Source organism: Tauraco erythrolophus, chromosome 5 (assembly GCF_009769465.1).
Source record: "Tauraco erythrolophus isolate bTauEry1 chromosome 5, bTauEry1.pri, whole genome shotgun sequence".
Taxonomy (NCBI): Eukaryota; Metazoa; Chordata; class Aves; order Musophagiformes; family Musophagidae; genus Tauraco; species Tauraco erythrolophus.
This window is the reverse complement of record NC_141469.1, coordinates 57,106,428-57,131,217: the sequence shown is the minus strand read 5'-3', so window position 1 is coordinate 57,131,217 and position 24,790 is coordinate 57,106,428. Positions and strand designations below refer to the sequence as shown.

Below are 24,790 nucleotides of genomic sequence, written 5' to 3'. Positions count from 1 at the left end.
GTGCTGCTTGCATGTGTCAACAAGTGAAGCCTGCAAATACACGTTGTCCCTGGACCAATACAGTTAACCTCTGCTGCTAAGCTTGCCTGCTTGGACTTTGTGTACAGTGCGTGGTCTTGGCCCTTTGTTAGGCAATGTGTTGCCTTCATTCTAATTTGTTCTAGCAGATTAAAAAATATATATATAAAAAAAAGAAAAATACTCTTAAAGACTATTTTTGTACGTGTGTGGATAGGTCTTTAGGAATAGAAGTGACCAAAAGCTAGATGATAGCAAAATCCCTTCAGCATCTGCATACCACTGCAGGGCTCAGTTCCCTTAGCTCAAAAAGGGGCTTCAGGATACGTAGTTTGAAATAAGATATAGAAAATCTTCAGAAGGTTTCAGAGAAGCAATTTGCTTTGTGTTCTAAATATTCTTGGAAGTGCAGTTGTAGTTCTCAAAGATGTACACTGTTCTGTTCATAAAAGTTGCACTCCATGAACACATATATATGTATATATGTATGTGCAGTGATTTAGAGTTAAAATAGCATTTTCTTAACCTGGACATAACTTGTTACTCTAGATCTTCAGCTGCTTGTTGGATTACATGTAGCTTGATAAAATCATTATGCACTTTTTTTGTCTGTGTATGAGATTTTGGATAAACCTACCCTTATAGAAGAACAGTTGCTAAGGACAAGGAGACCTGTTACAGCACCCATAAACGCAAATTGTTTCTTACTGTTTTACATGGATGTGGAACTTTTTCTTAAAGCTATTTGGTGAGAATTCTTTACATATCAGGGGAAAAATTCATAGTCATTTTCCATGCACCTTTCTTAGTGTGTAGTATTGTTTGGTTATGAAACTTTAAACATCGTATGAATGCTGCTGTTTAGTTTCCTGTGAGGAGAGGTTTCATACACTGTACTTTTTCAGGCTTAATTTTCAGCATTTTTAATGTTGCCTTTCTTCTTTCCCAGTAAGAATGTTTATTTTCTTCTTGCTTATGAGCAGATGTACTTCGTCCTCTGAGAGGGGCTTTCAGCAAAATACGTAGACCCCAGAATTTATATACTGTGGCTAGAGATGAATGGTCCAGTGTAAATCTGCAGCTGACTGCCTATGCTCTGCCCTGTCAGCCATCCTCTGGGAGATCAGTGATTTCCGCGAGGGTAGTTCGGAGGGGAACTCAGTTAATTGACGAGGAAAATCCTTTATTCAGTTGTCCAGCACCGCGTAACACTTTTTGTCATCTATAAAGGCTCTGGAAACCCTCCCTGGGGAGAAAGACTCTAAATTGAGCCTGTGCACAGAGGAGACAGGTGGGGGAGATGTGCACCGCTCCCGCTCCGGCCGGGGCTTAATTTTGCGGGTGCCCTTCTGGGGCGGGGCCCCGGGGGTCGGGGCCCGGGGGTACCCGCTGCGGGGCGAGGCGAGGCGCTGCGGGGCGGGCACCGCCGGGCCTCCGCCGCCTCCTCCCGCCCCGCCGCGGCCGGGGGCGGTGCGAGGGGCCGCCCGGGGGCTCCCGCCGCTCCGCCCCCGCCCCGCCGCGCCCCCCATGCGCAGGGCGCGGGGCGCCGGCCCGGCGGGCGGCTGCGGCAGCGGCCGGGGGCTCCTCGTCGTGGGGTGAGTGAGGGGAACTGCGCCCCGGTTCTCGCCGGGCAGCGGGGGGCTGCAGCGCGCCGCAGGGAGGCGGCCGGGGCCGGCGTGCTGCCCCCGCCCCGCGGCGGCTGGAGCAGCGGCGGGTGTAGGCGGGCAGCGTTGTTGTTTTGTACCGTCATCGTTTAACGCCGGCTATTGCAGAGACCCCGGCTAGGGCCGGAGAGCAGCTGGCAGCTGGCTGCTGCGGTCCCTGGCTTCAGGGAATTCGCTTGCCAGCGCTGGGGAAGCGTGCTATGGATGTGCTGGGAGGGGGTTTTCCTTTCGTTTTGTTTTACTGCAGTCGTTTGCTGGCTCATCTTCTCATCTTGGCATGTGGGCCAAGGAGTCAGGAAGAGTAGTACCGCTGCATGCAGTGCAATGATGCGGCAGAAACACTTTTTTTTTCCCCTCCATCTCACATCGTGTATTATACTGTTAAGTATAATGCACGTGCTTTATTTCACAGAAAGTCTATAACATTTTCTTGGTGATATTTCTGTTTTTTCATGTTTGTAGGTTCAGGTTTCCTTCAAAGCCACAAAAAACCCTCCACCTGGGATTCTTTGAGAAGTCAAAAAGCCTTACAGATACAGGAGATCCAGTCAGTGTAGTTAGCTTGGGTTGCCAAAAGTCTGTCAAGTAAATGAAGCAGCTGGAATACAAAAGGAAAGTGTTCTTGCACAGGCAAATAACTAGAGTAGAAAACAGAGGGTAGCAGTAAACAGTTTTCTCCTCCAATGGTGTTTCTTAGGGACCTGTCCTGGACAGTTCAAGCTAGTTGACCAGGTAAAGGGGTGAGCAGTGAAGTGAGAAGGCTCAGTGGAGATACTAAGCTGTGGAAAAATACTAAGGACAAGGGTCAGCCATGGAGAAAATTGAGAAAGACCTTATAAGGATGCCTGGGCAATAACATGGCAAACAAAACGGCAGAGAGGGATGTACATGAACAGAAGGAACTAGCTTTCCATGTGGAAGATGGGCTGTGAGCTCACTGCTATTGCCTGGAGAGATAGATTTTGGTGTTACGACAAAATGAAGTTTTCATGGGACTGGACTGTACCACTTTTCATAAAGCTTTTTGGTTCTGACAGTGGCGAAAAGCAGATGCCTAGGGAAGAGTGAGGAAATTTTGAACAAACGCATAGAGATGCTTTCCACTGCTGTTGTACCAGCCTCCAAGAATTTACAATTCAAGGTCTTCTCTGATGAGAAGTTTAAACTTGTGGTAGGTTTCCGGTGGCTTGTTAGGCAAGGCATAGGAGTAGATGTGTGATGCGGTCTGTTTGAATGTGGAGTTAGATTCTGACATATATATCTTTGTAATCTGTGTAAACACAAGGTAAAGATCAGAAAGGACAGGAAGAAGGCAGAGCAATCCTAACTGTTACAAGACCGATCTACAGCTCTTGGCTAAGAAATCAAGAAAATTCTTGAACTGTGAGCTGCTTCCTTACAGTTACTCATTCACAAATGTACTTTGATGCAATCATGGTGCTATTCGTAGTTATGACCTGAGGATGTTACGGGATGAAAATAAGAACTTCCACAGATGAAGTAATCTGTTGCTGTAAAAGTGTTTCTGATGAACACTTTGACACATCTGTGTATATTCTGCAGACGTGAGTCTAACATATTAATTGCAGAACTTAGTGAGATTACAGAAATGTACGATTTCTTTCTTCATTAAAAGGTATTCTTTTAAGGCTAGTAATAGAAGTGCAGGCATTCCTATGCTTTGCTGTATGTTAATATTCATCCATGTGGTTTGTAAGGGATGGTTTTAAAATTTCAGCGTGTGTTCAGGTATTTAGAGAAGCAAAATGACAAGTTCTAGCATTTCTTATGCTGGAATGGCATAATACTACAAAGTTTGTGACTTGGTTTTTAAGAAAGTTTTAAGGAGTCTTTAGTACTGGAGGAACTGATGCTTCGTGACCTGTAAATGTATTGAGAATATGCCCATGTTTCCTGATGTACTAATATCTCAGTTAACTTAAAACAGCCAAGTTGAGAGTTCATAGTTTTAGTAAAGATTGCTGTTTGCTTGGCACCATATCTGTAACTTCTTTTTATGGTGAGAGACGTTTGAGAAAATGGTCTCTATGTTAATGATTGAACAGAAACACATAGCTAAATAACCACTGGTTTGTGCCTTTGCTCTCTTCCTGCAATACTGAGGTGCTGCTGTGTTTGTGTGCACTTTGTGCAAATTCTGAAGTGTAAAATTGAAGGAGGATGCCTTTGGAGTAAAATAAGTCTGAAATTAAATGTACATTTTTCTGAAAAAAACATTTGTAAATAAGGTAAATAAAAACTATTCTAAAACGAGGTAGTTTATTTCAAGCAAATGTTTGTGTTGATGGATAGGATTGAAAAATTCAACAGTTGTCATCTTTCTTTTTCTTTTTTTTTTTTCCTCTCCCCTCCAGTGGAGGTGTGAATTAACCTTATTTAATATTATGGAATGATGTGTTTCTGTGTTTATAGGAAGGGACTGTCCAGAGGGTCCACAAATCAGTGTCTTTCTGGAAAAAGTGGAGAGTCTCTTCCAGGAGTTTTTGAGAGGAATGTGCAGGAAGCCATCAACAATTATACTTGGTATGCATTCAATTCTGAAATGGTACATTAACGGACTCTTGGCTTAAATAGGTATTTCAAGATTAGTATTTATTTTCACTAGTCGTGCTTCTAGTCATTCTCATGGATGACAGCTATTGCAGAATATAATTCAAGATATAAATTGACCTAACCCATTGTTTAGAGGGTTTCAACTTTAATCCTGGTTTGTGTTATGGATTTGCATACTTTTAGAGCATAGTGAAGAGCACTGATTAAGTCTGGAAAGGAAGTCAGGCTTCGTGGTTAAATGCAAATAACACTTGCCAGCGTTGCAGCTCAGTTAACTTTCAAGAAGTTTTGTTCCAGCTGGCACTGGTTAGGATTTGTCTGGCTGCCCTTTGCTTTCACTGCATCCCAGGGTGGGTGGTAGCTGGCAGGGATCAGCTAGAGCTTTCTGAGAGCTGGAATCCCAGAGCTCGAGGTTCAAAGTGCACCAGGTCTGAGAGCATAAAAGACGTAACTCAATGCTATTTGAAACATTTGTAGATAGATTGTGTTCAGTTTTGCATAATCTTCTTGTGATAGCTTCTAATAGGGTTAAAGCAGGCTCGTGTTATCTTTAATGTTTTGATGGGCCCATTAGCTAAACTGGAGAAAACAAAATAATTGTTAGAGATGGAAGTACTTGGTGTGTGTGTGTGTATATATTCCAGAGTGCCCTTACAGTTGCAATGATATACATATATATAAAAGTGTAATGCTGTAGAAGGAATTGCCTTTAAGGCAGTAAATGGTACAAATAGGTGCATGTATTCATTGCACTCTGGTTAAAAAGATACATTTGCAACTCTTCACATTGACTCTAACAGCGTGTCTTGAAAATCTTGCATCCCACAGGAATCTGTATCGCTGTCCGTTTATGTGATTAGTTGTGTTATTTTTAAAACGTTTATCCAGAAAACCATTGTATTCTTCATTTTAATTTGTCTTCTTTTCGCAGTGAAACACTTTCATCACTTTCATCTAGTGGTCATACAACACCCACAGAGTTGAAAAATTCTTGGTCTGGAATAAACAGCTATGCTACTGGTTTGTCTACTGAAAGAAGTTCAGTCTACTCTTGGAGGGATGATGTACGTCACAAACTTTTACAGTACGCTTTATGTAAATATTGTAGATTAGATTAACTGTTACAGAAAACAGACATACGGCATGTCCTATAGGAGTTAACCACTTTCATTCATGATAGCCTAATGATTAAGTATATTAATTGAATATTTAAAACACAGTTCTGTTTGCAAGTTGGTATTAGTGTAACTGATGTGAAACAAAGAAAAATTGAATAAAAATATGAAATGAAATTTGGAGAAAATAAACCTGTTTTACCAAAGAAGGTAGGCTTAGGTTTCTGAATCCAAGAGAGTGACAAAGTGTGTGTTTTCAAATATTGCATAGTGCAGGCAGTGTCTAAACGGAACTGTTCTCAGTGTTTTGAGTTGTGAAGTACATCCATGAGCATGCATGTAAATGTCCCAGTCTGAGTAAATATTTAGCTCTTACCTAAGCTCAGTTGTGTTTCGTAGATGATACAGAGAGAGGTTAAGCCCATGAGGGAGGCTGACCTCTGAGGCATACCTGCTGCAGGCTCGCAGCATTGAATAAATCCAGAAACACTGCGGTCACTGCCACTTTTCATTTCAAAAAGCCCTCCGTGGCTGGTAGCTGTAGTTCTGCCATACCTTTTGCATAATATCCTAACCTTTAGGCTACTGACCCCATCTGTCACTTCCAGCCTTCTGGGTGAAAGCCTGACCCTCAATCATATGATAGCCTGGGTGAGAGTTATTTTCCCATTCCTTGTTGGTGTGATCCCTTCTGTAGCCTGAAGTGGTTGGGACACTCAGCTGGAAGTGAAGAGATATGATATATGATTTGGGCCCTGAGTATTGTCACTTTTTTCTGTATTTTAAAGTGTCTTATGTAAGTGGCCAAATGTCATTATGAACAGTGGCCCAGCTGAGAAACCCTCAGCCAAGTGCTCGTTTCCATATCACTGGATAAAGTCAGACTCTTCCCTGTTACCTTCACATGTCCCTGCACTCGCCCGTTTCTGTTTGCACTGAGTTGTAACTTTAGTGAAGAGGTGTAGAAGGTTGTGTCTCACACTGAGGGTTGTTTCCTAACTGCTAGACTGTGTCATGCAGAAGGAAGGTGCCCACTCTTGGCTATTTTACTCAGAGAGGAAAAGTGCTGCTCAGAAGAGCAGGGAGCTTCTGCGCCATGGGTCGCAGAGATGCGACGTGCATGCTTCGCTCCATATTGGAGCAGGGAGGGAGCCAGGAGTCCAGACACCTTCTAACTCATGTTTTCTGTTGGCTAATCCTAGGCAGCTAGTTCCTTTTTGGTAAATTACCTTGCTCCCTGGGTTTGGTTTGGGGTTTTTTTGGCACTGCAGCATAAAAATTGTGTCTCCAAAGTAGGTAGTCTGAAGATCCATTCTGAGATGCTCAGCCAGTTCAGTCCAGGTTGTCCCGTTATTTAAATATTGTGGGTTTTTTTAATATAAATATGTATGCATATTTGCTCACAGCTATTAATTTTATACTATGTAGGAATTTGATAAAGCCAACACACAGAGAGTTCAGCAGTTATTTTGGGAGATTGATGAAATGCTGTTTGAAGGAAAAGTCACCTCCCAAACTCAGAGCCTGCAGGCAGAATGTGCAGACTGGGTTGAACGATTTCCTCATTTAAGGTAAGGAAGCTTCTTGCTGGTACTAGTTTTAAGCAGTTATCACTCTAATTTGAGTTTTTGGGGTACCCTCATGTGAATTGCTCTTGATGTATGGCATCAGTAACAACTTTGCATTCAGATCTGGATCTCTAGGACTGAGCTGTGCCATAGTTAACGCAGTAAGTCTGGGTGGTGGTGCAGTAGCAGCTAATGCTCTTTGTTTTGCTTAGTACGATGATTGCAGACAAAGATATTGTAGTGGGTTGTAATGAGATAATAATGACGCACCATTTTCATAATGACTTTTTCTAAATAAAGAATACATCTTGAAATATTTTTTTGACTGTAAGTGAAGATGTACTGTGAAATTCCGAGAAACTCTGTGTTAATTCTGTTACTGATTCTTCTAAAAGGAAATGAAAAATGAAGGCAACCACATGCTTCACATATACTGCACAGCCATAACATCTTCCTAGGCTATGTGAGTCAATGTAAAACAATGTGTGATATTAACCCGACAATAACTGGTTGAACACATACGAGGATGCACACACTATTAGTGAGAATTGTTATGCATAGATGTGCAAAATGTCTAGTCAGCTTGATGACTGCTTCTTATAACACAGGGGACAGAAGTCTGTGTTGCACTGCATCGCGCTGTCCTGCCTTCATAACTGATGGCATGGCGTTCTTAGTGAGATGTTGTGGCTCTGAGTTATTCTACACACAGAACTGTGTGTGTCTGTCTTCTAGTCGATGGTTTGTTAACACCATTAAAAAGAACAGTGTCAATAACTGTGGTATGCTTTCAATGCTTTTAGATAATTTTCAGAGGCTTGTTACTCGTAAATATAAACTAAAATCAACTCACGAAGCTTGTCACTTTGTCAGGAACAAGAGACAACTGTTAAATAAAACTGAGGCAATTTTCACTAGCATTAAGACATGCTTTTTTAGGTACTGTAAAAATTAATGGAACATGCATAAAATGACGTGTTTTGTGCTGTTTAATTTGTTCAAAATATTAAGTAATTTCACTGTATTTTCAGAGTATTTTCACAAGGTGGAATGTTTTCAAGTAAATGATTCCCTGTGCTTCCGAGTTTTTTGATTCAAATCTAATGCTGGTAATACCAACCAAGTCCATGAGGACATCTGAAGACTCTTTGTCAGTACATCCTGTGGTTTAAAAAAAAAAAGTTATTTTCCGTGTTAAGTGTTAACCTCAAAACCCAGTTTGTCTTGACTAGTTACTCAAAAGAATAGCTTCTGGGTTGCCAGATTTATTTCTCAGAGTTGTGCTTCAAAGAGCTCCCTGGCTGTCCTTTTTAGGTTGTAAAATAGCTATGAATACTTAGCTCAGCATGTGGGAATAAATATACTTGAGAGCTGTCATCAATAAGAGATATTTAAAGGGAAAGCTTTTTATTCTTAGCTTACAAAATAAAAAGTAAAAAGGGCTATTGCTTAGAGCTTCATAAGTGGCGTAAAGTGCTGTTCTGTAAAAGGTAGTCTCAAAAAAACGTGTTCAGGTGAGTCTGAGCATTGCTGCTTGCATTACAGCTGTGACTGGCAAATTCTTTTTGAGATCCCTTGTGAATTCTAGTGAAAAAGTTCAGTAAGCAGTGATTATTATTCACCTATACTGTATTCAGAAATTATTTTATAGCGTAATTTTGTGTACATTTAAATAGAGTTGCTTTTACCTTTTCTCTCTGCCTCTGCATTATGCATATTGGAGTTTGTGCATTTTCTAGCCTTAACTATGCATGTAAACATTTTGAATTAGGACTTCTGCTCGCATTGGTGGTTACTCGAGCTAGATAAGTGAAGTCATAGCAGGTGTTATGTCTTCTGCATCTGTTTTTAAATATTTCTTATGGAGTTTTGATAAGAAAGGAAGTGTTTATCTGCCTTCAGAACTGTCAAGCAAGCTTGACTATTTGCTCTTAGAAATTCTAAGCTAGAATCTAATCTTGCACAAATCAACTTAACTTTAATGACTTAAATACTAGGCAATGTGAATGTATTACACAAGGCCCTGGCCCCTTCAAAAATTACTTTTTCAAAGCAAATGTAAGGTGTACTTCTGCATTGCCTACTGTGTGCAAGTATTTGTGTTCTTGATATTTGCATATGGAGTGGATGTCCATCTAAGATATCGCTTGCTCTCTCCTTTTTATTCAGAGTTCTAGGGAAGCAGCTCCTATTGCCAAAGGATGAAGGCTTTCAGCATTTTCAGAGCAGAAGTGGTACCTGTGTGGATACTCAGTGTTTACCTGGCCTCCGTGAATGTACTAGTAATATTAAAGAGTATGTTCATTTTTTAAAGTTTTCTTTTTGGTCGTACCTCTTCAGAAATATGTACAAATATTACTTTGGTATTTCTGAAACATTTTAGTGTAATAAAATACATACTTCCTTCTTTCTTTGAATATTTAATTCTTGTTCTGTTGATATTTTTTTCAGGCTCTGCATTTCAGGCTCTAAACTGATCCCAACGGCATCTCCAATACATAAATCACTAGACTCAAGTTCCACTAGGATTTCTGTGTCTGACTCATCCCTGTATTCATTCCTGGAAGAAGAAATCTATGATGTGGATGGAAAAATAGAAGAATATCTTGCCTTTGACAACGAGGAGCTGTAAATAAGAGATATATGTGTGTTTGAAGAATATAATGAAAAATTATCAATGAACCAGTCAGGGTTCATAAACTGTTTCTTCCCTGTAAAATTCAGTTCCTTCTGTCCCTGTGTTTGGTAGCACAGTGGTCAGAGCATTCATGGGCATGTGGAAGATTAGATATGTTGACTTTCTGGTGATATAAAACTCACATCTCCCATGTCAGAGGAATGTGTCTTAACCACTGGTTGTTTTGAAGTGTTTTGTGCATGAAGGTTCAATAAAACGAATATTTAGTTTTGAATCAGGGAGTAGAATGCAGGAATCCCTTCTCCCCTAGTGAGTGGCTTGACCACCAGGTTGTTCAGGGCCATTACACCGTACGTGCTCTTATTGTCTGCCCTAATGAATTTTAAATTCTTTCTGTGCAGCAAATAACAGCTTTGTGAGGAGAGGCACAGGATACAACCTGCGTTTAGAGCACTCCTGTGAGTGACAGCAGTCGTGCAGCTGTCATCTCGACAGTGCAACCTAGGTTTCCCGTGAGCCAGTTGAATGTTCCAGCAGTTAGGCTACTGAGTGGATGAAAGACCATGACGTGATGTTTTCTAAAAGGTCTCTACAAGGGGGAAACTTTGATAGGACTAGTGGGGCATAAAGCATAGCTTTTTGTGCTAAAGCTCAGTGCGCTTACAGGAAAAAAATAACAGTTGTTCTGGAAAACTGAGGAACCAGACGGAGACCCTTTCAGTCCTGTTTTTGAAAAAGAGAGTGTGGATGGCTGCCTTCTTGGAAAGAGTTTGGGTTTAAGAATCCTCTTAGGTTCCTTCTCGCTTCGTTTTGCTAAGTAAACAAACTTAATTTGGGAGAGAGACTTGACTGAAGGTGCATTTCTCTCCTTTGTGCCTCCTTGATACGTTGTTTCTTATTTCCTTCAATTCTGAAATATCTTGTTCTCCATAACTAAAGCATTGGGCGTTGCAAAGCCTGATATGAAAATAGGTCAGTTGTTTTGTGAGTTTGACCATTCAACTGAGTCTCAGTTATAGTTAAGAGGTTTGCAGTCCACTTCGAGGAAGAAGTGACTGAGAAGAGAAAGAGAGATAGTAGAAACCAGTACGAATTTGGGATCATCTTTGTAATCTCAAAAACCCTTGCATTTCCTTGGAAAGAAATATGATGGCATTAAAAAAAAAGAAAAAGGCTAAAACTTTCTTCCTGAGAGGTGTATTAGAAGACCAAGTTTGGAAATATTGCTACACTGTGCTTCCCTAGGGAGGGGGGGGAAATAAAAAATTTAAGATCTCACTGTAGTGGAAGGGTGAGGAGGTGAGTGTAAGGCTGTGGGCTCTGCTGTTCTTGTCAGGCTGCAGAAATATTTTTAAGTTGTCTTTGATCAGTGGTAGAGTGTTGCAGATGTGTGCAGGTACAGAGGGCATGATAGAAGAGAAATGTTCTGTGTGGTAGTCATTTGAAACTAAATCCTGTGCTTTTTACCATAACATAAGGGAACTGTTGTCTGTTGTGTTTGGCAGGAGGGCTAAGTGCCATGTATAAAGCTGCTCTTTCTAGAGCTGCAGATCTTTCTGTTGTAATGGCCTGAATGTTTGTTTTTTTTTTTTATTAATTTTTCACCTGCAAGCAAAAGAAAAAGGAATCACTATGTATTTGATAGATTCTGTTCTCATGGGTACTCTGTACGTCTGAATTTGATTTTTCTTTTTTTTTTTTTTTTTTGTGATCTGCATCTGACTGGCTTTTCTTCCATATGTATGTTTCTATTCATTCCGTGTATTAGAAGGAGGGGAAAGGAAAGTCAAAGCCCATGGGGATTGACTTGCATTTTTTTCCTTTATTAGTGATGATGAGAGCTGGGAACAAAAGAAAATGCATCTTGCTGAGAAAAGGAGTAAGCGTGGCATTCCCCCTGTTTCTCCCAATGCCTGTATCAAAGATGCTGTGGCTTCTGAAGTATTTGATCGTGTCTGGAGCAATGTGATTGGAATATTGGAGGAACTGATCAAAAAAAATTGGGAAACTAGTATCACAGGTACTTGATGTTTTTAGATACAGTATTTGTCAAATGTAACTCTGGAAAGTGATGAGTTTAGTTTGGTGTTTGTTTGTTTGTTTTTCTTAAAGCTTGGGAAATGTGATTATTTCAAAGTACAGCACTATAAGATATGTAATGTCTTCCTGCACCTAAACTATAAACGTTTTTACTAATTTTCAGGAAGTTTTGTATGACAGGTATATAAAAAAAAAAAAGCATACTGACTGAAATAGCTTCATTACAGAAGAGCTTGCTTAAAAAAATGTAAGTATCTTAATCACTGATGCAGGATGCAAATTGGTTCTGTTACCAGGGGATCACTGATGATGTGATCTGAGTCTGGAACGTAGGAATCAAAATCTAGTCCTCATTCTTTGAGCCTTGTTAATAAAAAGAACCCTTACGTAGTCAGATCATAAAGCAAGATAGACAGCCTTGCTGACAGTACGGGAGTTTGTAGGTTTAATAGAGGATGAGGAAATGGTGACGCATGTTATTTGTTATTTTATTTTATGTTTTTGTATTCTAACAGACTATAGTGAGGAAAAGCAAAAGCTAGGAAGATTAACTAGAAGTGAAATTCTATTTAGCGTGCATGTGTCATCTTTGGAAGCTGAGGGAAATTTCAGTGTATTTTAAAAGGGTAGTAACAGAAGAATAGCTGGGGGTGGGTTTTGGAAATTACCTCTAAGGTACACTCAACCTCAAATGTAAGTCTACAACAAAGTAAGAAATGGCAAAATTTCGCAGAATGCTCGCAGCATCAGAACTTAACGTTTCAGGTGTTACTGAAATATAAAAGGACTTTTCATACCACAGGTGGATTATTTCGCTCAATATTATAGTTTAGAGAGGATAGCTTAGCAGTTTTGTGGTAGGTGTGCTCTTTTAGCTTTATGAAGGGCACAAACTTATGACAAATAGAGAGCTAACCGAGGTTATTTCAACTAGAAATGTAAAAGAATTTGGGTTTATAATAGAAATAAGATGGTGGTATATACCCAAGATGAAACAGTGTGTAGCTGCTGTCAGACAAGGATAAGATCAACAGTCTTTTTTTTCTGCTTAAAAAAAAAATAATAAATCTTTGCAAATTTTTAAATAACATTCCAGGAGTCTTAGCAATATTTACCTGTATAGACCAACTTGTTTGTCAATGTGAGAGAAAGCATAAACAAATCGGAATGCTTTCAGAAAATGTAATTTATAGTAGATTTTTAAATATAATGGAAACTTAAAACTTTATGAAAGTCTGTATTTATTGTGAAACATAGTGTTATTTGAATCCCAACAAATGATGGCTAGTAAACATACAAAATATCTCCTATTCTCTCTGCTTTTTTTTTTTTTTTTACTATTGTACAGAGGCTGACAAACAGGTGGAAAAACTGAAAGCTGTTACAACAAAACTGCCACATTTGCCAGTTGTTCATATTACAGCGGACGCTGGGTGCATTCCTCTTTCCAGAGGCTCTGAAGCACGAAGTGTATCTTTTGTTTCCTCACAGGTAAAAATAACTTTGTGTCAAACGGTGTTCTTTTTTCTGCTAATCTTGGACAGAGTCCTGGTTGAAGCTAGAAAAGGCTCTTTTTAAATTTTTTTTTTCTTATTTTTTAAAAATCAATTAGGTATACTTAAAATATTTAATCTCATTTAAAATGAAGGTTCATTAAATGTGCATTTCTTGTACTATCACTTTTTCTTTGGTGGTTCTTAAAGGTGCCGTTTACCACTAAGATATTTCTGAGGTTGGTTTACAAAAGAACAGTTAGACTGTATTCCCTTCTTAGAAAACAATTTTTTTTTAATTGTGATCCAGTCATTTCCTGTTGATAGAATTAAGAAAACAAATCAGTCTCTTCCCTGGACTGCAGGGATGTGAAGTTGTGTCCTGGTTTTGACCAGGACAGTTAGTTTTTAATTTTAGCAGCTAGAAGAGCTCTGTGCTTTGGATTTAGCCTGAGAGTTGTTATGAGAAGAACGTTGATAGCTCCCTGATGTTTATAGTTGATACTGAGACATCAAGAACCTTTCAGCTTGCCGTGTTCTTGCCAGTGTGCAGGAGCACAACAGGTTGAGGGGAGCATGACCGAGACAAAGCGACCACAACTCCCTTATGATTTGAACTTAGATTTAGGATTGAGGGCTGAATCGGCCAATGAAATATTCCATATCGTGCAGCGTCATGCCCAGTATATAAGTGAGGGTTGACCAGGAAGAAGCTCTTGCTCTTCCAAGGGCTCTCTCGGTCTCTTGAAGTTCTATCTCTGTCTCTCTCACCCTCTTTTTGTGCCTCTTGCTTGTCTGGGATTGCGATGTTGGGTCTTACCTGTTTCATGGTCAGTCGCTGGACAGATGTTGGTCACCAGATTGTGAGCAATGATACTGTGCATTGCTTGTTTATATATATATTATTATCACTACATATATATTCATATATTATTGTTATTATTATTACTTTTAATTTTATAATATTGTTATTATTAAATTGTTCTTATCTGAACTCATGAGCCTACTTCCCTTTTTCCTTTAATTCTCTTCCCCATTCCCCTGGGGTAGGGGAGGGTGAGCGAGCGGCTGGGTTAGTTGCTGCTGGGTTAGAGCGGCTGTTAGTTGCTGGCTGGACTAAAACACAAGTTGCAGCTCACGTCGCAACCCTGTGAGTTTCAGATTCTCTCATTTTCATTCTCTCATTCTCTCTTTTCATTTCCTTTGCTGCTTGTAAAAGGGGACTGTGCTGTATGTCTACAAGCGTGCTGGCACTAGACTTTTCCTGTCTTTGTGGAAGCTCGTGTTTGTATTGATAAAATGCCCTTTTCTGTCCCTCTTGCCACCTCTTCCCTCTGTCCCCCATTATGCACTTTTTTTTTTTCTTTTCCAGCCACACTGCTTCTGTTTGGTTTGGTTTTGTTTGTTGTGTTTTTTTTTAACTTCTTGTCTCTCTCTTCAGTTCAAACAATTTCATTCTCTTTCATCTGCTCTTTTTCCATGCTTGCTAAGTATCAAGAAACGTGGAAGAGAGCACAGCAGTCTTGGTGCACCCGTTGGCGCGTGTGGTTCTGTAGTCATCCCAGCAGCCAAAAGTAAAATGCTTAGATAAGTAATAATAAGCTTATATTGCAGAGTGAGTTCCAATTCAGTAACCAATTTACCCAAGTTTTGTTTAAAATATGGTTAAAATACAAACAGCATATTTGCACCATCTGCTACTGAGAATTCTACTGAACCATTGTAACAGAAACTTTTCTAACAAACGAGTAAAAAGTCTTCTAAATATGGCCTTTTTGAGGTCTTCCTTCAAAAAAAGTTAAGGTTAATGCATATTTGTTGCTTTTACTAGGTTCACCGCTTTTCCAGCAACTTCTGTAGTGATTTGGATGGTGTGATGACAATTCAAGCAAAACCGCTCCAACAGAGGCATGTTGCCACATTAGAAAAAATACAGTACGTGTTGGTATCGATGTTTTGAAAATGTGGCATAATTCATATTATATAATAAGATGTTTTGCAATTATAAAAAGACAATAAGAAGGCAGTCATCTCTGTGTGTATCACTGATGCGACAATAATTTGTAGAGGTTGCAGTGATACTTTGTTAAGAAATCCTTTTACTTTTTTTTTCTTCATCCTCATTCCCTCTTTTGTTCCTCTTCCTTTTTTCCTAGGAATGAGCAAGAAGACAAACAGCATAGCATTGGCTCCAGTGCTCCAAATTCAGTGCAAACTAGGCTGGGGAGGATTGCTGATAACAGCATTCTCTCATCGTCTCGGGTACTGCTGACATCTGCTAGGAAGCTATCAAGCCATCGTAGGTTACCTTCTATCACTTCTGACCAACTCTCCTCAAAAGCTCCTAATATGTACAATGATGAAATCCTTAGGGGGACTAAATTGTGAGTTTTTTCATTTTTTTCTTTGCTTTCCTCAGAACTTTACTGCAATTTCACCAGTGAAGAATTTTGCAAAATACTTGAGAACTAACCTGAGATTTATTATTGATTTTAGAATTCAGAGAGAAAGAAAGCAAGCAGAACCATATTTTTTGAGGAGAGGGATCTGTTTTTTTTTTTTTTGCTGTATTGGGTGCTGTTACTTTGTGTAGTTAGCTCTATAAAGAAATGTACTGCTTAATAATTTCACATTGTTTCAGTGAAGAAGTCTTTAATATGAATTTTCGTAAAAGAGGAACCCTTAAAATTCTGTAGGGTTGCCAGCTCAGATTGTTTATCTTCTGCTCGTGCACCTACAACCCGGAACAAGTTACCACCAATAAACTCGGAGGCTGTTGAACAATGTCTTTCAGTACCTCGATTGCAACAGAGCTCTGTAAGTTGTTTATTTTTGTACTGTTGAAAAACTTCAAGCTATTTAGAAAGAAATTGCTCTGTGTCACTGGTTGAAATGAGTAATTTCACAGTCTGTGTTGGTTCGTATTTAATACATGGTTTTAACACGCTAATGTGTGTTACACTGGGGTACCATTAGAATGCAAGAGGAGCCAGTTTTAGCTTCAGGTCACAAACAGATCACGGTGGAAAGGCTTTCCTCTGAAAACAGAAAAATCCGCTTTTTTAGAAAAAAAAAAAAAAAAAAGTAACCAACCTGCTAACCAGATAGTGACCTTGTACTTACATGCTCCTGGGTTTAAATAGCTCTTTTCAGTGTTTTATTCACTAATGTGGGGTTATAAGAGGTAGAAAATTATGCTAACTGAAGTAGAAAAGAATATTGACTAAAAAAAAAAAATAGATCTTGTTGATACTTGCCTATTTTTGAAGGATAGAAAGTAATAATAAGTACCAGAATGTAAGTAAATTGACAGTTTGATATTATTTTGCTTCTGAATAATATTTTGAATTGACACATGTAAAGTCTATTATTATTACTATTTTAATTAATATAAACCTTTGTGGAAGTATAGACTAATATTAGGGAACAGTCTCAAATCTGTTTGAAAAACTTGAGAACCCTTAAATTACCTGAAATTGGTGCTTTTGGTTAGTGAAAACATATTTTTCTTTCCTTCTGTTATGTTTTTTTGTATGGCAACGGAAAAATCATTATTTCAACCAATTCAACCGCTGCATTCTCTCAATGCTTTTTCTAATTCTCTCAGCTTCGAGGACGATATGCTCACAGCAGAGTGTCAAGTGCAGTGCCTGGTAGTACGAAGCAGTGGACACTCAGAGAAAGAACTGTTATTACTGATCAGTTTTCAAGGCCCAACACAACTCATACACTCAGGGTACGTTACCATGTAAGTAGAGACATGGAAAAGTGAAGAAGCTTGCATTCGTGCCCACTCTTGGTCTACAGAAGTTCTCATTTACTGGGTCTCTCCTGAAGTCTGGTGTACTGGGGTTCCTGCTGCCAGTAGAGAGCAGGATGTTAAAAGGCTTTGAGAAGGTGTGGGACCTTGAAAAGCAGGACTATCATATGAGGAAGAGGTGGTTTTTTTTTTTCAAGTCTAATGCATCAAACAGTTCTTTTGAGGGTGTCTATGCACTAGAAGTGTGCAGTTTTAGTACTGCTTGGAGCTTTGCAGCTTGGTAAAACTCACTCTGCTGGACTATATCGTCAAATCTTTAATCAAACCATTTCAATAAATAAGCATACTATACTAGCTAATAGTATCTCTTCTCTTTTTACAGACAGACACACGAAAGAGATCACTGACTTCCATGGATTTTGCTAACCATAGAGGGACAGGTCAAGGTTTTTTAATAGGTAGGCAAAGTAAGAATAACTTGGAAGGCAAAAGGCCAACCAAAGCTATTAACCGATAGCACAGTCAAGAAGTAAAGTGCTCAGGGAGAGCCATCTCTGCATAAAAGAACAGGTGTGCTTGGCAGAATCTTTTGAGTTTGACTTTGAAGTTTTTTCTCACTTAGTCTGAGATAGCCCTAACTCTGGCTGTTAGGAACCCGGCAAAGCTTTTTTTTGTTTCATAGATTCATAGATTTCTAGGTTGGAAAAGACCTTAGAGATCATCGAGTCCAACTGTCCCTAATCCCCATTAAACCATATCACTAAGTAGATCATCCACCCTATTCTTAAACACATCCAGGGATGGGGACTCAACCAGCTCCCTGGGCAGCCTATTCCAGTGGCTGACAACCCTTTCAGAGAAGAAATACTTCCTAACATCCAACCTGAATCTGCCCTGACTAAGCTTATACCCATTTCCTCTTGTTCTATCACCCGTCACTAATGTAAAGAGCCCTTCCCCTACCTCCCCACCATCCTTTCTCACGTATTTGTAGGCTGTAATCAGGTCTCCCCTCAGCCTCCTCTTCTCCAGGCTAAACAGCCCCAACTCCCTCAGCCGCTCCTCATAAGTTTTATTTTCCAGCCCCTTGACCAGTTTAGTCGCCCTTCTTTGGACTCGCTCCAGGAGCTCAATATCTCTCTTAAAGCGAGGGGCCCAAAACTGGACACAATATTCCAGGTGCGGCCTCACTAGTGCCGAGTACAGGGGCAGGATCACTTCCCTGCTCCTGCTGGTCACACTATTCTTGATACACGCCAGTATCCCATTGGCCTTTTTGGCCACCTGGGCACACTGCTGGCTCATATCAAGCCGGTAGTCAGCCAACACCCCCAGGTCCTTCTCCGCCAGGCAGCTCTCCAGCCACTCTTCCCCGAGCCTATAGCGATGCTTGGGGTTTTTATACCCCAAGTGAAGGACTCTGCACTTGGCCTTATTAAAGCTCATGCCGTTGGCCTCAGCCCAACGATCCAGTCTGTTCAAATCCCTCTGAAGGGCCTCCCTACCCTCGAGCAGATCGACGCAGCCTCCCAGCTTGGTGTCATCCGCAAATTTACTGAGGGTACATTCAATCCCCTCATCCAGGTCATTGATAAGGATGTTAAACAGAACTGGACCCAGCACTGAGCCCTGGGGAACCCCACTGGTGACCGGCCTCCAGCCGGATTTAGCCCCATTTACCACCACTCTTTGGGCCCGGCCATCCAGCCAGTTTTTAACCCAAAGGAGGGTGTGCCTATCCAGGCCAGCAGTTATCAGTTTCTCAACCAGAACACTATGAGAAACTGTATCAAAGGCTTTACTGAGGTCTAGGAAAACTACATCCACAGCCCTTCCCTCGCCAACCAGGCGGGTCACCCTGTCATAGAAGGTGATCAGGTTTGATTGGCAAGACCTGCCTTTCATAAACCCATGTTGACTGGGCCTGATCACCCGGTTAACCTGTATGTGCTCATTAATAGCACTCAAGATAACCTGTTCCATGACTTTGCCCATCACCGAGGTCAGACTGACAGGCCTGTAGTTCCCCGGATCCTCCTTCCGCCCTTTTTTGTAGATGGGGGTAACATCCGCCAGCCTCCAGTCCAGCAGAACTTCCCCAGTGAGCCAAGACTGCCCAAAGATAATGGACAGGGGTTTGGCAATGACATCCACCAGCTCTCTCAGGACTCTCGGGTGGATACCATCAGGCCCCATAGACTTGTGGGCATCCAGCTGATGAAGCAGATCCTTGACCCGTTCCTCTTGGATATCAAAAGCTTCGATTTGCTCTCCCTCCCTGCTCTCAGACACCATAGGCCAGCTCACCTGGGAACTGCTGACCTTATTATTAAAGACTGAGGCAAAGAAGGCATTAAGGACCTCAGCCTTGTCCTCATCCCTAGTGACTAACGTACGCCCTGTGTCCAGTAGGGGCTGGGGGTGATCTTTAGCCCTCCTTTTGTTATTATTGTTGTTATGATGTGGAAGGAAATATTTTTGTCATATTTTTTTTTTTTGTTAAGGTTTCAGTATATTTACAATTGTGGCAAGAGTATGTGGTGTACAGGCTAGATGTTTTGCGGCTGCTAGAGTAGCAACGCAAGTACATGTTTATGAACTGGCTTGGCTTATTTAGTTCCGTTGTTACAATAAAGCTGACTAGCTAGTTCCTGAGGTATTTGAGTGCTTGTACATAACCTCTATTTGTTCAGAAGTTCCTTGAGTTTAAATAATTATATGATTGTCATAGTTATATAAAAGGTGATGTAAGAATAAGGGCAGGTTAGCAAACATTGATCTGAGCAGGCTGATGGAAGTAACTCATACGTAATCTTGGAATATCTTTCAGATTCTACCACAATTAACAAGCAATGTTATATCTTTTCTAGGCTCGCAGCATTACTACAGATCCTTTCAGAGAAATCCTCTGACCTCAAGAAGAGGTTTCAGATTGCTTCTTAACCCACCTTAGGAAGAAAGAGAAACCCCCTGCACTGAATGGAAGACTGAAGCCCTAAATTTGCCAGCTAGTATCTTGTGTGGCAAAGAACACTTACAGTATGCTGGTTTCTCCTGAGCCTTGCAATCCTCAGGATGCCTGCATCGCCTTCTTTTAAAGTTGTCTGACCAGAGGTTAGGTTAAAAATTAGAGCAAAACGAAATAAATGGTTGAGATCCCAGAGTTTTGGATTTCTGCTCTGTTTGCAGAGTCAAGATGCTGCTGCTGCTGCACTTTGTTTTCAGGCCTTTCTCCTTTTTCTTTCTTTCCTTAGGGAATTGTTACTCTACCTATAGAAGCAAATAAGTTATGTTTAGGATATGAGTCCTGTTCCCACTTTTTCGTCCTCAGTGTTACGAGATGTTCTCATCAGTCATATATAAAATTTATACTTTTAAACAGGAGTTTGTGGTATCTCCTCTTTAACTCCTGTTTCAGCATTTTTCTGTTTTTCAGTCTGTCTGCTTATTGCAGTTGCTGTCTTGTAAATATTGTCTGTCCCTACTTTTTCTTCCTTTAATTCTCTTGAGATGGAATTCATTCATTGCTTCTACTTACGTTGTTCTAATCATCAGTTATTGTTGAAACTGCTGGAATAAACTTTGTATGCAGGAAGCAATGTTTTCCCTGTCAGGACAAACATGTTTGTAGATCCTAATCAATTGAATCTGTGGGCTGACAAGTCAGTAAGACCATTCCCACTTTTGAGATTTCTTATAAAATATTGCCATTATTGTACAAATTAATTATATTTTTTAGTATCCAAGCCTTCAAAGTTTTAATGTGAAAATATGAACTTAATTGATGACAGCATTTTTTCGTACCTCTTCGATCTTCCCATTTGGGTCTATACAAAGAGAAGACTGGCATTGCTTTCTGCCCAGAGATCCCAGCCCTGATTGGGGTCCCTGGCTATTAGTACTGTGTGCATTTGCAGTCACGAATTTCTCCTTCCATCAGAGAGCCCGCAGTTTAAGTAGGTGTGTTTGAAGAATTGCTGAAGGGCAAAAGGAGGAGGAGAAAAACTTAATTTTTGCCCAAATTGCACAGTTAAGAATAGAAACGATTTCTTCTACTTGGGAACTAATACCATTTCTCTGCACTTCTTTTAATGAATGTTCAAGGATTGGTAATCCAAGGCAAAGCCTTTGTAATGTATATTTTATATGTGTACTGCTTATCAGATTTCTCTTTTTTTGTAAGTGGTCATCAAACGCTGAATTTTTTTAAGTAAATGAAAGCATTTTAAATTACTTTCCTGGCTTAGTATTTTTCTCCTTTGGCTATACTAAGTTTAGTCACTGGTGGTACTAAATGTACTATCTGAGAAAGCAGAATGCTTTTGCTTTGGAGTCACAGGTTAATTTCATACAGTTGAGGGTCAATATGATGCGGTTTCTTCAGAAATCTTCGGTCAAAGATGACAAAATGCTCAAAATTCACATTTAAGTCATCTTCAGGGGTGTGCCCAAAATGTACTCATGAGTGCTCCCTCCTCTACTATATGGACATTGACAAGAATGCAGAGAAACAATGGCAAAACGTGTCCCTTACCATCTTGTGACACTTCACAGCAACCCAGATCTTATGTTGTGGACTAAGTGAAAAGGTGAATGAATATGCGCTGGTTTGTTTCTGTAACATGGCTGAAGTGGGAACCACACAGTGAAGTGTTGTTCCTCTTCTGGCACTTTGTGAAAGAGAGAAGATTGCTGACCTCTACAGAGCCCTGAAGCCCTGTCACTGGTTTTCTGAATGGAGAGAAGAGCAGAGCAACAAGCATCTGCTTCTGAAGTTTAAAAGGAAATGAGAGATTTGCTGATTTCTAGAGCTGCAATGGAACGCTCTCAGGTGGCAGTGGAGAGGGAAGAGGGGTGTTTGCTGGCTACCAGAAGTATTTTAACACTTTTTCCTTTTGGTCAGTTTTCAGGCAGCTGACAGAATCATGGATTATCTTACATCCTGATTATCAGTGAGTTGGATAGAGTTCTTCACTCTTGATTTTTATTGTTTGTCTCGTGGTTGTGGGATTAATAAGTCGCACTTTCCATACTACCTGCGCAGCCAATTACTTACGAAGCCTACTTGTGCACAGGAATAGTGTTGAAGTGAATGTCTCTGTAAATTTGGACCTCTAGGGCCATGATACACCAGCAGTTGCTATGAACTGGGCCCTGTACTTAGACTTAGTCCTGAAGCCCAGAAGAAGTTTCACAGAGAACTGAACGTGGTGTTAGGTACGTTTTCCATTCCTCCTTTGTTAAGGTTGAAGAGGTAGGAACGTGTCTTGTGGCCGTTCTGGAGCTTTAAATAGCTAGAGGTGGTTGCAATGGGTGCTGGAAGGTCTGCAGGAGAAAGTACTGAGAAGGCTTCCTAAGTAAAGGGCAGGGATTTTATCTTCTTTTTTTTTTTAAACTGTGAAACAGTTAATACAAAGTCACTTGTTTGCTGTTGTTTTGACCCTTCTTTTCCCTTTATCAGAAGGATATCAGGTACCAAAAGGCACAAATACCCTTGTCATAACTTATGCCCTGCACAGAGACCCCAAGATCTTCCCTGACCCAGAGGAGTTCAGACCCGAGTGATTCTTCCCTGAAAATTGTAAGGGAAGGCACCTGTATGCTTTTCAGATATTTAACATTGATGATAGTTTGCATGGGTCCCTCCCTTTGTAGCTGACATTGTTGTGACCTATGAGCTTTGTCATCATGTTTGCTCTCCCTGTCCTATTGAGGAAGGGGAGTGCGTGAGCGAATGGGTGGGTGTCTGGCTGCTGGCCAAGGCTAACCCACCACAGCTTCTAACAGGCTGTTCAGCTATCACTGTGGGTATGCACACACATCAGATCTGGGCAGTGAATATCCTGGAGCAAATCTTCCGTGTTGCAAGAGTGTGGGTGGGCGGATTTGCAGTCTTGTCTTTCTGTGACCCACCATCACAAGCTCTTCCAGATCATAAACTGACTCTTTAATACATGCTCCATGACGTCTGGCTTGCTTTGTGCAATATGTAGCATGCTCCTAAACACGTTCTTTAAACTTGCTAGAATTTAGCAAGGAGGAGGCCCTGTAGAATCTAGCCAAACCACGGAACAGTGGGCAGAATCTCTGTGACCTTGGGGTGGGTTGTGACCATCTGACTTGGGAGTATGCTTTTTCTTTGACACCTAAATGAATAAACATAGGTGTGGTGATTTGGTAGCTACTTAGTATTAATGACAGCATCACTGGTACATTATCAGAATTGCTTTACAACAGTCGGCTGTTTTCTCGGGGATGGGTGGTGGCCCAAGCTGCAACCTGCTTTGTTGCAAGGCTTGTCACTATCCTGGCAGGTATCTTCCTGGTGTGGAAGATGTTGGTTTCTTAGAGAGGCAGGAAACTTTTGTATTATTTTGGCGATAATTCATTCACACAAAACTTCATGTTGTAAAGGAGCCCCAAATGATGGCTACAGAACCGAGCAGTTGTTCTGCAGAGAACAGGGAACACCAGGTTGCAGAAACCATAGCAAGGTATGCTTGGTTGAGGTGAGCATCACAGCAGCCAGTCTGACTCTGAAAAACATAGGTGTGGTCTCTGTTTCTCAAATGCAGTTAATCTCCTTTACCTGTATGAGGAAAGATAATCTACAGAAGGAGTCTTCCTCAAGATTTGGGCTTTGAAGCCTAGATTTTTGGGCTACAGTGGCGTGAAGTTCAGCATCAGGCCCTAAAATTCCTCTCTGAGAATGGGGGAGATCTCTGAGCTGTTCAGCAGTGATGATGTCTTTTCAAATGGAGACATGCTGTGGTATGTTTTCTTTGTGCAAGTGATGGCTGTTGCGGACTACAAATTGACTTTTTTTTTTTTTTTCAGTGGAGTAACTTCTACATAAAGTTTAATCATGTTGTAATTGTGTATGCTGAGAAAGAGGGAAGTTCTAAGAAAAACCCTTCCTAATTGCAAATGGATTGTAGTGATTGCTAAGTTAGCAACCAGTTAGTCTTGCTTTTTGTGGATGCTGTGTGTTTTGCAAGGGATGACAAAAACAGGATATGTCTTGGCTGGGGCAAAGGACTAATGTAAAGAGCACACTACAGTTTTTCAGAATGTATTGGGTACTTGTCTTTTGTCCTTCTGACATATCCGATTCATTTTATCCTTACTTTGCTTTGGGTTTTTGTTTCTTGTGCTGGTAACAATGATTTTATCAATTTCCAGATGGAAGAATCCAGACCTTCATTCTGGGGGCCAGCAGAAGCCTGTGTTACCACCATGCTTGGGGGCCGACGTAGCTGCTGTACAAGATGCATGCCATCTGCCAGCACGGGCAGCTAGTCTTCTGCTTAGGTGAGACGCTGCGTAAATGCAGATTTGCACTTACGCGCATTTACAAAAGCAAAGATTCACTAACCAGTGGAGCGCTCACTGAAACTCAACACAGAGCAAGTAGCTGTCCGAGTGAAAAAGGAACGCTAATAGCAATCTGGTAGAAAACTACTCTCCTACAGAACATCCTCTGAGGTTCATAATGATTGCAAAGTCTTAGTGACATAATTAGGCCTCAGAGATGCCAGACTTCTCCTTTCTTCTCTCTTGGATACATCTTTTACGTCTCATTCCAGTGTAGCTGCTGCCTTTTGTTAGCGGCAGCATCACGGTTGCCGGCTGTTGGCAGGGTTTTGCAATGTTTGTTCTGCTGTGCTCCCTACTGGTTTCCATGTGACTTTTCACTGTGTCCCTGCTGTTTCACTGGTTTTCACAGGTTTTCCTGCAGAAGGAATTACCAGCAGTCAGAAGTACAGATTTTGACTTGGAATCACAATTTGCTGCTTCATCTATCATCTCTGTGAAGGCAACAAACTGCAAGTTTTTTATGAAGAAGGCAGTATAATTACCCAGCTCGTCTCTGTGTTACAAAGACAGAAGTTGAGCTTCTTAACCCTGCGTGCTTGCTTC

General features: G+C 40.7%; 1 protein-coding gene across 1 annotated transcript; it reads left to right on the top strand.

The window, feature by feature from the left end:
* The first annotated feature begins 1,545 nt into the window (after nucleotides 1-1,545).
* On the top strand, nucleotides 1,546-24,169 carry FAM149A (family with sequence similarity 149 member A). Its single transcript, XM_086612491.1, has 14 exons — nucleotides 1,546-1,613; nucleotides 2,145-2,267; nucleotides 4,116-4,226; nucleotides 5,188-5,320; nucleotides 6,800-6,942; nucleotides 9,109-9,234; nucleotides 9,391-9,567; nucleotides 11,407-11,597; nucleotides 12,966-13,108; nucleotides 14,942-15,045; nucleotides 15,267-15,494; nucleotides 15,807-15,927; nucleotides 16,718-16,846; nucleotides 24,053-24,169. The coding sequence occupies exons 1-14, from the start codon at nucleotides 1,546-1,548 to the stop codon at nucleotides 24,167-24,169; spliced, it is 1,914 nt and encodes a 637-aa protein (XP_086468617.1).
* The last annotated feature ends 621 nt before the right edge of the window (nucleotides 24,170-24,790 follow it).